The sequence below is a fragment of the Lepus europaeus genome, chromosome 20 (genome assembly GCF_033115175.1).
Source record: "Lepus europaeus isolate LE1 chromosome 20, mLepTim1.pri, whole genome shotgun sequence".
Classification (NCBI taxonomy): Eukaryota; Metazoa; Chordata; class Mammalia; order Lagomorpha; family Leporidae; genus Lepus; species Lepus europaeus.
In genome coordinates, this window is record NC_084846.1 from 52,400,772 (window position 1) to 52,415,001 (window position 14,230).

Here is a 14,230-nt window from a genome sequence, read left to right on the forward strand (position 1 = left end):
ACAAAGAGGTCCCCAGAAAGTGTTGAATCTCCGTCAGAATTTGGGATGATGATTTGCAAATGAAGTCTTTCATTAGTCTGATAGTTGACTTGCCCTTTGTAAGAACCAGATCAGGCCGGCGCTGCGGCTCAACAGGCTAATCCTCCGCCTGCGGCGCTGGCACACCGGGTTCTAGTCCCGGTCGGGGTGCCGGATTCTATACCGGTTGCCCCTCTTCCAGGCCAGCTCTCTGCTATGGCCCGGGAGTGCAGTGGAGGATGGCCCAGGTGCTTGGGCCCTGTACCCCATGGGAGACCAGGAGAAGCACCTGGCTCCTGGCTTCGGATCAGCGCCGTTCGCCAGTCGCAGCGCACTGGCTGCGGCAGCCATTGGAGGGTGAACCAATGGCAAAGGAAGACCTTTCTCTCTGTCTCTCTCTCTCTCACTATCCACCCTGCCTGTCAAAAAAAAAAAAAAAAAAGAACCAGATCAGAGCAAAGAGAGCTGGTAGAGATTTTGATGATGGAGCAAAGGTATGGCTTCCTTGGAAGACTGTGACTAACTGAGGGTGACAGAGTTGGGTGTGGAAGCAAATGTTTGTGGCAGGGGACTTGTCCATCTTTCCTCCAGCTGTGGTGACTTCTGGAGAATGGAAGAGGAACGGCACGTCCTCTGACGGGCTGTGGTCCAGAGGAAAACCTAGTTTCCCCGCACAATACCAGACAACGAGAACTGGACACAGAAAGTGTTCTGAGAAAAACTCGAAGATGTAGGTGAGGGAATTCAGGCAAGATTGACTCCTGCACGACAAAGTCAAAAACAGTATTTTATAAGTATGTGTAGCCACGGGGTTTGGGCATATACAATCAAGAGTAGGGAGAGGGAGAGATGGAAAGAGAAGGTAAAGTCGGAAGGAGAGAATTTAAGTGGACTGTAAGTGAGATAAGCACACAGGAGAATTTATAGGGTTGTTGATATTGATACAGATCAGAGTGATGGGGAAGGGACATGGGTAGGAGGTGGACTATTCTGTAGCCAGTGCACAATCAACAAGCCCCAAGTTTTGACATGGTGAGGTGGGATGCAACAAAAGCCTGATGCATTCAGGATGTGTATTTGGAGTTGATCATCACCCACTCCTGCTAGTAGAAAGGACCACTGGCCAAGTCACTACAATGAGGTTTCTGCAATAGTTGGAGAAAAGCATTCACATTGGACCTTTCAGACAAACTTACAGGAACAAAATTGGTCAGAAGTAGTCACATTCTATAAGACTTCACCCCTACTTTAAATCTTTGCTGATTCTACTATGTGCCACTACATAATAAAATCAATGTGGGGATGGGAGTAATACAGCTTGTGTCGTTGCTTTGAGGAAGGCTAGGTTGTAGAATATCTGGAATAGAAAGAATCTTCCCAATCGCCCATTTTCACTTCCTCATTTGATGGAGGCAGAATCTGAGGCACAGGTAGGCCAAGGAACTCACACAAGGTAACACAGCATGGTCTCCTGCATTATGTTTTTTGGCTTAATTCTTAGTAAATTAACAATTCTTCCTTATCTTGAATATTGTTCTTCCCATATTCATGGCCAATGCTTAGATGATATTGGTAACCCCTGAGCTCAAATAACAGCAATGGAAAGAGTGCAAAATCTTAGAAATCTAGATGAAATTTGGAACTTTGAGCATTTTTGTTTAGCTTTGAGATTTTAGCTCCTATTTGATTGATACATTGTTTGATATGTGTGTGTGTGTGTGCCTATTTTCTCCTTATTTTTAAAGGGATTAAAATATCCAGGAATGCCAAATTTTGCACCAGATGAGCCAGGAAAAATATTCTTGATGGATATGAATGAGCAGAACCCAAGAGCACAAGAGCTGGAAATCAGCAATGGATTTGAAAAAGAATCATTCAATCCACATGGGATCAGTACTTTCATTGATAAAGGTAAGGAATAATGTTGATTTACTGTAAATATGTATACAAGTTTGTAAAATTGTAAATGTGTACAGAAACATCTCAAAACATCACATGAAACAAGGAAGACTAATATTTTTGGCCCAGTGTGGCTTACTGCACTTTCTTCTATCCTCTTTTCCTATTTGACTATCACAACCTGATTGAAATATGTTCTCAAAAATCTAACATAAACTAAAGGCTTTAAAAAACAATTGAGTGGGTCTGGCTCCATGGGGTTAATCCTCTGCCTGTGGCACCAGCATCCCATATGGGCGCCGGGTTCTAGTTCTGGCTGCTCCTCTTCCAGTCCAGCTCTCCACTGTGGCCCAGGAAGGCAGTGGAGGATGGCCCAAGTGCTTGGGCGCCTGAACCTGCATGGGAGACCAGGAAGAGGCACCTGGCTCCTAGCTTCGGATAGGCATAGCTCTGGCCGTGGTGGCCATTTGGAGAGTGAACCAACGGAAAAGGAAGACCTTTCTCTCTCTCTCTCTCTCTCTCTGTAACTCTACCTGTCAAATAAATAAATAAAATCTTAAAAAAAAAAAACAATTGAGTGACATTAAACATTATATCATACAGAAAAAAAGAGATAAATTAGACTCACCAAAATGAGAAAATTTTGTGTCCCAAATGACACCCTAAGGAAGTGAAGAAATTATGCAAAGAATGAGAACTAATATTTGCAAAACAAATGGATGAGAAACTTGTATCCACAAAATACAAACAATTTTTACAACTCAGTGCTAAAAAAGACAAATAATCCAATTTAAAAATGGACACGGGATCTGAACAGACATTTCTCCTACAGAAGTACACAGACGGCAGATAAGCACATGAAAAGGTGTTCGACAACCTCAGTCATTAGGGAAAGCAGATGAACGCTAGAATGAGGTCTACCACTTCACACCCCTAGAACTATAACAATAATTTTAGAAAAAGAGACCTGAGTAGCAAATGTTAGCATGGATGTAGAAAAATTTGAACCACCCTCCTTTGCTTGTGGAATTGCGAAATGAAGCAGCCACTTTGAACAGCAGTTTGGCTGTTCCTCAAAATGTTAATCACAGAGTTACCCTATGACCCAGAAGCTCTACTCCTTGGTATCTACCCAGGAGAACTAAAAACCCACACAACAACTTGTATACTTATACTCGTGGCAGCATGATTCCTAATATTCAAAAGATGTCTGGCAAATGATGGCTGCAAAAATAAAATGTGTCATATTATACAATGGAACAACTTGGCAATAGGAAGGAACGATAATACTACAACACAGATGGACCTTCTAAATATTATGCTCAGTCCCTCACTGAGGTGGCACGTTGCATGACTGCATTTATGTGAAGTGTCCAAAACAGGCACATTCTTGTAGATAGAGGGCAGATTAATGGTTGGCAGGAACTAGAGAGACAGACAACTAATGGGTATGTGACTTCTTTTGAGTGTGATGAAAATGAAATACAGGTAGATAATGATTGTTCTTGCACAATTCTATAACTATATGAGGGAATCTTCAAACAGTTTATGGCCAAGCATGGGATAATGTTAGAGAAGGGGTTAGTTGGTGGGGCAGGGGGGAGCATAGTTATTTGTATTTGTTTTGTTTTTCCAGATGAGAGCAATTCACACATTAACTCTCAGGCTTTCAAAAGTTAAGTATATAATGAAAGACAGTTTAGCTTATACGTTAGGCACCTCCAGCAGAGGTGGGATGGAATGACAAGAGGAGAACAAAGTGTTCTCACCAAGTGTATCTAATGTGGTCCCAAGGTCCTGTGAGGCACTGAAAGGGATAAAATCAGGGCAGCACATGTGATTGTTCATGCTTTGTCCTGCAGGAGTCTTAGGCTGAAGGGCCCTTTTGGGGCTGAAATCTAACTGATGTTCTGCTTGCCCAGGTCTGGCCCTGGGGCAAAGCTGAACCAGGCCAGAAGAAAGATGCATCATGAAGGAGCATCTTTTCTTAATTTGAATAAAGATGTCCAATGTGATTCAAGGGTCCTAGGTCTAAACTTTATATCTCAGGGCTTGGGCTTGCTCTATTACCTCCTTGGAAGCTATAGCAAGAAAAGAAATAGGGAAGACAAACCCAAAACAAGTCCTACAGTGGGAAGATGGGGCCAGACCCTTTAAAAACTGTGGAGTTCATCAGACTGTCTGAAAACAGGACTCTGAGAGGTTACTACTCTCCATGCCATTCACATTCCCATTTCCTTGTTTTCCTCTGCATTCGTATTCTCATCCCATGTCCTCTGGGTTCACTCCATGTTTCATTTCAACCCCAAGCAGTTGACTCGTGTCACAAGTTCATTGTCCAGCTGGGAAAGGTTGCTCATTTTCAGGTATTTACACAGCCCTGACATTATTTGAACTTGTGTTGCAATGTGGACAGTTATACATCCAAAGTTCTCAGTCAAGTTTTGTTTGTTTGCACCCACTTCTGCTGGAGGGTCATCTGGAGAAACCACATGGGTGTTTATGCAACATGTGTCTTCCTGTTAGGGAAAGTGTGCCGGTGAGGCTGAAGACACCTCTACAGAAACTTCTGTGCTGGCCCTTGCCATGCGATGGTGGTGAAACTGCTGAGTCATGTCTCTACTGAGCTTCAGTTTCCTCAATACGTTGGGGATTCTGGCATTTTTCCAACCTAACAGGGGGACAGTGAGGCTGAAATTCGACATGTGTAAAGAAAACGTTTGGAAGTGACCAAGTTTGAAAACTGGTCTGTTACCGGAGAAGCAAAGGATCCTTGTCTTTGTGCAAGAAAGAATTCAGGCGTGAGACAGAGTAGTGGAAAGCAAAATTGCAAGGTTTATTAGGGTAGGGACATCCGTAAGAACGGGTGGGCACCTCTGCAGACAGAGCCTGAGAGTGCGCAGTGCACATTTAGGCTGGGGTGTTAAGGGGATGGGTATTGCCTTCCCGTCTTTTCCCTCTCCCTCTCCTTCTTCTCCCGAACAAAGGACTTCTTGGGTGTAAATAGGAAAAATTCCTTTCTGAGTTTTTCCCCCTGAAGTTATCAGACAGGGGAAGCCTGGCTGGCATTAGAGGAAGGATATTTATCAGGCCAAGTAGAAGGGGCAGGACCTCCAGGAAGGTCATCAGGGTCTGGGCAGGACTTTGAAGTGCAGATACTGGGCTTCTGGAGCTTCCGCAGTGGGTGCTGGTCTTCAGGCCTTTCTCACAGACACGTAGGCTCAATTTCTGACTTCCTACCTAACAGGTCTAATAATGATTGCAATCGAAGTGAACTTCTTTGAATGTATGCTTTTTCCCCCACATAGACCATACTGTATACCTTTATGTTGTGAATCATCCCCACATGAAGTCTACTGTGGAAGTATTTAAATTTGAGGAACAACAACGCTCTCTTGTACACCTGAAAACTATAAAACATGAACTTCTCAAGAGGTATGGAATTAAAGTATTGCATAATTCTATTTATTTTGCACCTCTGCTGAGTGTTGTTATCCCTGGTTCAGCAGGTTTCTTAAACTTTTGTTTTGAAACTTTTTTTTCTTAAAGCTCTCCAGAGATTCCCATGGTGGCACTGCCCAGCACTTCACTGGAAATTGCTGTGTTCAGTATTGAATATCCCTATATTTTCTGATGTTTTGAAAGCATTTTAATCCTATAAAGGTGCTCAATTAGAGTCCCGGCTCTTTACCACAGGAACACAACGCCTACTGTAGGGCTCTCTTTGAATACCTACATACTTTTCTAGCTGTCCTGGTAGGTTGTACTCCATGAGCCTCATCCACTGGGTAATAAAACTAGAGATGAGCCATTTCTTTGTTCAATCAGGGCTTTAGAGTAGAATTTGATAAAAACTCATGGGCACTTATAAAAATTGCACTTACTCAGCCTGCGCTGCGGCTCACTAAGCTCATCCTCCGCCTTGTGGTGCCGGCACACTGGGTTCTAGTCCTGGTCGGGGCACCGGATTCTGTCCCGGTTTCTCCTCTTCCAGTCCAGCTCTCTGCTGTGGCCCGGGAAGGCAGTGGAGGATGGCCCAAGTCCTTGGGCCCTGCACCCGCATGGGAGACCAGGAGAAGCACCTGGCTCCTGGCTTCAGATCAGCGAGATGCGCCGGCCACAGCGGCCATTGGAGGGTGAACCAACGGCAAAGGAAGACCTTTCTCTCTGTCTCTCTCTCACTGTCCACTCTGCCTGTCAAAAAAAAAAAAATTGCACTTACTAAGCATCAGTACTGTGCCAAGCACTGTGCCAAAATACTTAATTTGGTTCTCACATTAGCCTCTAGTAGTAGGCATGAGTAAACTGAGTCTTTAAGCTTAGCTCTCGATCACAATGAGGAACATCTTTCTTTTTGCTTTCCAAAAATAAATAAATAAATAAATAACCAGTGGATAAGCTGCCTGTTTCAACTCTGTAGCCAACAATGCAGAGTTTACATTTTTGTAACGGGTTCAGCACCAGAAGACCCATTCCAAAACCACAGAAGTTGACTCTTCCACAGGATAGATGAATAAGAAGATGGAAGGAGGTTTATTTGCTCTCCATTGCTTTCCCTATCAACATCACATAGGAATTTCTGCCCACAAAATTTGGAGGCACCAGAAGTGGAGGGTAGAGGGTAGAAGATGTAAGAGAAGTTGAAGTTGCTGAACTTCTTCCATAATACATTGTATTCTGTTCTGAGGCCACATTGGAGGCCAGAAGGTTCATGAAGTTCCTGGGAAACTGTAGACAAAATTAATCTGTACCTCAGTTTCCCTCAGCAAATCAGAGATTCTCTCATTGGTCTCACGTAACTGGTAGATGGCGAGGATCATATGCGAACAGGTGTGACCTCACAGGAAGAGTTCCCAGAAAGCACAATGGGAGGGAAATCCTGTTCTGTAACTCTGTTAGGGAATACAGTTCCAGAGAATGGGAGCAGGCAACCAGCCAGCCTGCGGGACGGAAGAGAGCGTGTTGTGAGTGAAAGCGTGCATGCCCCAAAAGTTATGTTGAAATCCCAGTATCTCAGAATGTAATCTTATTTGGAAATTGGGTCATTGTAGATGTAATTAGCTAAGATGAAGTCATATTGGAGTAGGGTGTGACCTTAATACAGTATGACTCGGGTCTCCCTAAGAAGACAAGCAGACACAAGGGACACTGGCATGTGAAGATGGAGACTGACATTGGAGTGATGCATCTACAAGCCAAGGAATGTCTTGTAGTATCCTTGAAATTCCTGCCAGAGAAACATCAGAGGGAACCTGGCCTTGCCAACAGCTTTGTTTCTAACTCCTAGCCTCCAGAACTGTGAGGCAGTGCATTCCTATGCTGCTTACTGTAGTTTGTTAGGGTAGCACTAGGAGACTCACACAGGGAGAGAGGTGTAGCAAATGCACACTGCTAAGTGCACCTGGCTGCTTGAAACCATGAGATTATTCTCCAGTAAGCAGCCTAAGGCTCATCTCAGGACACCGCGGCCAAGATGAGAAAGGGAAGAGTTTGTCCATCAGCCCCAGCTCCCGTTAGTCAAAGATGAGCCTCCAGGGGCATTAACTCCCCCACAGTCCTGGTCATGCTTGAGCAAGTCTGATGGTTTCCTATGCTTTTATGTCAGCATGGAAGTTAGGAAGTGGGAAGCCAGAGATCTGCACCAGGCATGAGGAGAGGCACTGTTGGTTTGCATCTGCAGGAAGTCTGTTGGACTCCATGCAGAACTGGTCGAAGTAGAGGCAGCTGGAACAAGGCAGGCAACACAGTGAGAATGAAAAACTTCAGAGCTGCCCTGGTACATGCACTGATGAAATAATTACAAGGGGGCAGAAGAGAGACAGAAACAAATAGGGGTAAATTTAACATAATTTATAATGTTGAGAAATCCTTTTTGGAGGAAGAAACAAGCTAAGACACAAAAGATGAGTAGACCAGTGACCTTGGCAAATGATACATAAAAATAGGAAAATATTTCCTGTTTCACCCAAATTTGCCTTTCTTAAAAGCTAAAAAATGTAAAATTCTTTTCTACATTTTTTTCAAGTTACTGTTTTTCTTTTTTTTTTTTTTCTTTCTGAAAACTGAAAAGGGCTTTGTTGGTGTTTTACTGGTAATAAAAGTAAGACTTTTCCACTTAAAAATTTTTAATGGCATTGAAGAACAAAAGAAACAATATTGAGGCCAGTGCTGTGGCATAGGGGGTAAAGCCACCACCTGCAGTGCTGGCATCCCATATGGGCACCGGTTCAAGACTTGGCTGCTCCACTTCCGATCCATCTCCCTGCTAATGTACCTAGGAAAGCAGAAGAAGGCCCAAATGCTTGGGCCCCTGCAGCCACGGGAGAGCTGGAAGAATCTCCTGGCTCCTGATCTACCCAGCCCTGATTGTTGCGCCATTTGGGGAGTGAACCAGCAGATGGAGGATCTCTCTGTCTCTCTCTCTCTCTCTCTCTCTCTCTCTCCCCCCTAACTCTACCTTTCAAAATAAATAAATATTTTTTTTTAAAAAAAGAATGCTATAAAAAAATCGTCCATAATCCCATACACTCAGACAAATAGAAAGGTCAGCATGGTCTGAGTTATGTTGTAACACAAAGCAAAACCCTAACATCTTAGTGACTAAAAAGCACAAAGTTCTATTTTGTTTTGTTTTCTCACTCTTGCTAACACATCTAATGTAGGCACTTAGTTTCATGTCCTCATTTAGGACCTTAGGAGAATACTCTTTTCTTTTTCAGGAAAATTTCTCATTACATCTGGAAATCTTAGAGAAATGTGGTAGATCCCTCATTGGCTATTAAAGTCTTCCATGTGGAAGCCACACACATTATTTACTTCATTAATCAAAGCAAGTCACTTGACTGTGCCTAACTTCAAGGGGATGAAGAAGTTGAATTTATAGAGAAGGAGAACCATAACTATCCATGAATTACATTATAACTTTCACATACAATCACTACTAACATTCACAAGTCAACAGAGTGTGAAGTTGGGAGATTCATGTGTAAATTGTACTGGTTTTATGGAAGAGGAAGTTGAAAAACTAACAAATGGCTAAAGGGAAATCCACCAGGGAAATGCAAGATCATGTGCTTTATATGGAATTTTTGCCTCCATACTGATTTTTGTATGCTTCTTAAATGGACAGATCTATACAGATTAGTGATATGGACAGTGATCCTAATATTTAAATATCCCATGGTTTCTCTCTTTCTCTTTCTCATTTTAGTGTGAATGACATTGTGGTTCTTGGACCGGAACAGTTCTACGCCACCAGAGACCACTATTTTACCAACCATGTCTTAGCACTTCTTGAGATGTTTTTGGATCTTCACTGGACTTACGTTCTTTTCTACAGCCCCAAAGAGGTCAAAGTGGTGGCCGAAGGATTCAGTTCTGCCAATGGGATCACAGTCTCACCAGATAAGAAGTATGCTCTTTTACAGTGGTTCTGCTCAGTGGTGGTGGGTGGTTACTTCCTTAGGCTTACATAAGCAGTCTATGAGTAGAGGATCAGATGTGGCCACACAGCAAATGTGTGATCTGAAGCAAACCACATGTTCTCGTGTGTCTCAGCTACCACCCCCCCCCCACCACAATAAAAGGAAAGATTTGACTCAAAAAATAGATGAAGTTCTCGTTCATAATTCTTACGTCACTCTAAAGAACACTTTCCTAGCACACAAAAAGGAGGATAAGTGTCCAAAACCTCTGCCCCTTATGAGGCTAGAGCTGTTGGTTCACTTACACTAAGGTCAGTGCCCAAAGCTCTTTTTGCAGAGGGAGTCTACTTTAGATTGGGTTTTTGTGATTGTACAAGTTCAGTCAATAAGGAAACAGAAGTACCATGGAGTTTAGTGAGAAAACACTCTTATTAAGTGTTCAGAATTGAAGGTGGTTTTTTTTTTTTTAAGAAAACTGCCATAAATAGTGACATGTAAATTGGAGATAATGTACATAGATGATCCTTGTGCAACATAACTCTAAATGTTCTTCCTCTTTTAAAAAATGATTGTGACCGAGATTCATGGTAGTCTAATACTTCTTCTCTATCACTAGTTTTTGGAAGTATATACTATTTTGGTCTTTTAAGTGATCTACTTACCTCCTTTTATTTAAAGAAAGAAAGGGGGGGGGCGGCGAATGCTGTAACTCAGTGGGTTAAGACCCTGTCCTATAGTGCTGGTATCCCTTATGGATGCCCATTCAAGTCCCAGCTGCTCCACTTCCAATCTAGCTCCCTGCTAATACACCTGGGAGGGTAACAGAGGTTGGCCTGGGTGCTTGGGTCCTAGCTTCCATGTTGGAGGCCTGGAGGAAGCTCCTGGCTACTGGCTTTGGCCTGGTCCAGCCTGGTCATTTTGTTCATTTGGGGTATGAACCAGCAAATGGAAGATCTCTTTCTCTCTGTGTCCTTCCTTTTCTCTGTAATTGCCTTTCAAAGAAATAAATAAACTTAAAAAAAGAAAAAAAATCATGATTCCTAGGTAATGAGATAAAGTCTGTATCTCACCTAGAAAAACAATTTTATTACTTTATGGTTGTATTTCATATTCAAACCTACTTACAGCACTCTCCAAGCACATTAAAAAGTATTGCTCCATTATCTTCTTACATTGTGCTCTAGAAGGCATTACTGTGGTGCATTGAACTAGTATGAATTTTTATACCCCTTCTCCAAAGTAAAAGTCGGTATCACATTTTACTACTAACTGCTTAAATGGGCATGTTATTTACTTCAAAGGTATGTCTATGTTGCCGATGTCACAGCTAAGAACGTGCATGTAATGGAAAAACATGACAACTGGGACTTAACTGAACTGAAGGTAGGAGCACCCTGGCTTGCGTACATGACATGGCCTCTGACATTTGTCCCACTCTTGAGCTGAGAGTGTGCTCCTTGGGCATGAAAACATGACTGTTTAAGAGAAATTCTGGTAAAATGGTGCTGTGCTTTAAAAATACTGTAGCCTATACCCCTAAAAATACAATTTTGTGTATAAGGCTATGCTGGTGGGAGGTGGTAGAGGGGGATGGGGAAGAACATTGGGACAATGTCTTCACTACTTCCTCTTTGTTGGAAGGTAATACACTTGGGCACCTTAGTGGATAATTTGTCTGTTGATCCTGCCACGGGAGATATCTTGGCAGGATGTCATCCTAATGGCATGAAGCTTCTGAACTATAACCCTGAGGATCCTCCAGGATCAGAAGTAAGTTTCTGTCTTTGCCTGATCTCACAAAGCTGCAAGAACAATTTGTTGAGTTGACTTGGGAATATTTGACTGGGTCACATTTAATGTTGCAGAACTAAATAATTCTATGTTTGAAAATCGTAGAGATTCTGATGGACAGGGAGTTAGATATGGTTAGATATGGCTCACATGGTTAGATACGGCTAATGCTTTCAGGCCATGGGATGCCAATTTGACATCAGTGGGAAACAGTATGCAGTATGTCCTGTCTTTGCTGGGGATAAAACTACCACTGGGAGTAATGGGAACTCATGAGCTTGACTGTTCATATTGACCCGATTGCCATATTGTGTCTCCAACAAGGATGTAAGCTGTGGTCAAATCCTACCATTAGGCAAGGATAGAGTCCTGTATGGATTTTTTTTTTTTTTTGCACTATACAACATGAAGTTGTAAGAAAAAGAGTTTAAATGACTGTAGCTTCAAACTAAATGAGTGTTTTGTTTTGCCTGTAGGTTCTAATAGATATGATAGTGTTGACAAATGTCTCATTTTAAAAATTTTATTAGTGTTATTTAAATATCCCTCCTAAAACAGTCACATAAACCATTGAATTTTCTATGGCACTAAAAACAATAGCATGAAGCATTATATTTTCTGTGATAATTGGATTTAAGAATAAAAGATCTCTAGTGAATTTAACTAAAGGTATAAATCCTTGGTGCATATTGGTATCTTTTCCTGTTCCCTTCCCTCAGAGGCAGGATCACTGTTCACTCCTGAATTAGGAAGGAGCCCCTGCTGGATGTTACCCCCTTTTCACAGGATCAGTGATAGAGAACCTACAAAGTACCAGACATTGCTCTCATGCTTAGGATATATTAGAAAATAAAATATGCCATGATCCTTGCTCTTGGTGGGGAGCAGACAGTGAACAATAAGCAAAATAAATGAACAAACAACTTACATGGTGGGTTTGAGGATGGTAAGTTCTTTGGGGAAAACAGTATAGTCAAGGGAACCAGGACTGCTGTGAGCAGGGAGAGGACAGGGCCTGCGATTAAGTGCAGAGATCAGAGTAGGCCCCCTTTGAGAAGGTACAGTTTGATGACAAAGATAGCATTTCACTACCAGTTTGGGCAGTTGGAAAACTGATATCCAAATCCTAGCCTGGTAATTGGCCCAGTGGGTAAATTAGAAAATAAAGTCATTTCTGCTGAAGAATATTACTGTCTTTTAGTTTAAAAAAGTAAGACTTTCTTTTTAATTAACATATTAGTCATAGCGTCTTAAAGAGAACACCAAAAATTAAAAAAAAAAAAAATTTCAGCCTGAGCCCCCAATCTGAAGAATGGTTATCATACTCTAACAAGCTAAGCTGGCTCCAGATAGGTACTTCTCCTGGAAGAGAGGGAGAGAACTTACCAAGGCCCAACCACAATATCTGCTTTATGGGAAGACAATATTATCCTTAGGTGATTTGAAAATTGTTTAGAATCATTTTTCATATTATTATGAAAATAATCCTTGCTTATTTTAGATAAGACTCCTCTCTTCACAATACTAACATCCTTGCATGAGCTCCAAGCTTGAGTATTTTTGTTTAGCAAACCTGAGATGAAATTGTAGGATCTTGGCTGGCGCTGTGGCTTAACAGGCTAATCCTCCGCCTTGCGGCACCGGCACACCAGGTTCTAGTCCCAGTCAGGGCGCCGGATTCTGTCCCTGTTGCCCCTCTTCCAGGCCAGCTCTCTGCTGTGGCCCGGGAGGGCAGTGGAGGATGGCCCAAGTCCTTGGGCCCTGCACCCGCATGGGAGACCAGGAGAAGCACCTGGCTCCTGGCTTCAGATCAGCGAGATGCGCCGGCCGCAGCGGCCATTGGAGGGTGAACCAATGGCAAAAAGGAAGACCTTTCTCTCTGTCTCTCTCTCTCTCACTATCCAGTCTGCCTGTCAAAAAAAAAAAAATTGTAGGATCTTTCTTAAGATTAAAAAAAAGAAGAAGCAAAACTCAAGTCTGATAAAAGATGTCAGTATGAACTCTGATTGTTTTCCTTTAATTCCTATCAAGTTCTATTTGAATACACTTCATCCCAGTTATTTGGAAACATGATTGTTTAAATTCAGCTGATTAGCGAAGTTGAGTGTGCTAATCCCGGGACTCGGTCACAGCCAGAGCAGGGATGTGTGGATTCTCAGAGTAGTATGGATTCTTTATGCTTCCTAACCACTGTGCAGTTCTGGGAGGGTTCCAGCTGTGACAACCACCATCCTGATGGTGCCTAAGCTGGGCTGACTTGCTACTCAAGTGTACTATGATCATTTTATTTTTCTGTGTTTCCTTACCTTACCACAAAAGCAGGCTCACTATTCACTCAAGAATTGGATAAGAGCACCCACTTAATCTTCCCTTCATCTATAGGGGTTGCCTGAACTATCAAAATTATGTAAGCTACCAATTGAGGACTTTGGCAATATCAGATAGTCAGTTCACCTAGTGCCTAGATACCATCAGGGTGTTAGTATTTTCATCAGAAGGAAAGGAGTTATTGAACATACATAGATTTTAGCTTGCTGACTTCTGAAAAATTATACTGGTATCAAAAAGTTTGGGAAGGAAGCCATCACTGGACAGTGACTTGCCCACACAGTGTACTAACGAGCGATCTTCTCCTGACAGGTACTTCGTATCCAGAATGTTTTGTCTGAGAAGCCCAGGGTGAGCACCGTGTACACCAACAATGGCTCTGTGCTTCAGGGCTCCACCGTGGCTCCTGTGTACCAAGGGAAGATTCTCATAGGCACTATATTTCACAAAACTCTGTACTGTGTGCTCTAGTCTCCAGCTCTTCCAAAAAGTCTACCTGTTTGGTAAAAGTAAATCTGTAAAGGTGTCATAATTGGAACCATAAGTAAATAACAAATACCAACAAAAGTGAGTCTGGCTCTTTTTATGGATAGAAGTGAAGGGGCACAGAGAGGTAACATGTATTGACCAAGTTGCAAGTCAAGTTAGTGAAAGTCCAACAAGAAACTAGTATGCTCAACTTCTTGTCTAGAACTCCCAATATGATTTCAACAATCAGATGTGTGGACAGTGGCCAGTGAGGACCCCAAATCAGCTAGAACGCACTGGTG

General features: G+C 42.5%; 1 protein-coding gene across 1 annotated transcript in view; it reads left to right on the forward strand.

Annotated features, from left to right (window-relative positions):
- The window catches only part of PON3 (paraoxonase 3), a 29,434-nt gene extending 15,407 nt beyond the window's left edge, over window positions 1–14,027 (forward strand). Inside the window, exons 4-9 of the mRNA XM_062179016.1 lie at window positions 1,764–1,929; window positions 5,226–5,352; window positions 9,128–9,328; window positions 10,643–10,724; window positions 10,983–11,111; window positions 13,773–14,027. Coding sequence (XP_062035000.1) covers window positions 1,764–1,929; window positions 5,226–5,352; window positions 9,128–9,328; window positions 10,643–10,724; window positions 10,983–11,111; window positions 13,773–13,931 — 864 coding nt within the window. The 3' untranslated portion in view covers window positions 13,932–14,027. The remainder of the gene's footprint in view (window positions 1–1,763; window positions 1,930–5,225; window positions 5,353–9,127; window positions 9,329–10,642; window positions 10,725–10,982; window positions 11,112–13,772) is intronic.
- Window positions 14,028–14,230: the final 203 nt, after the last annotated feature.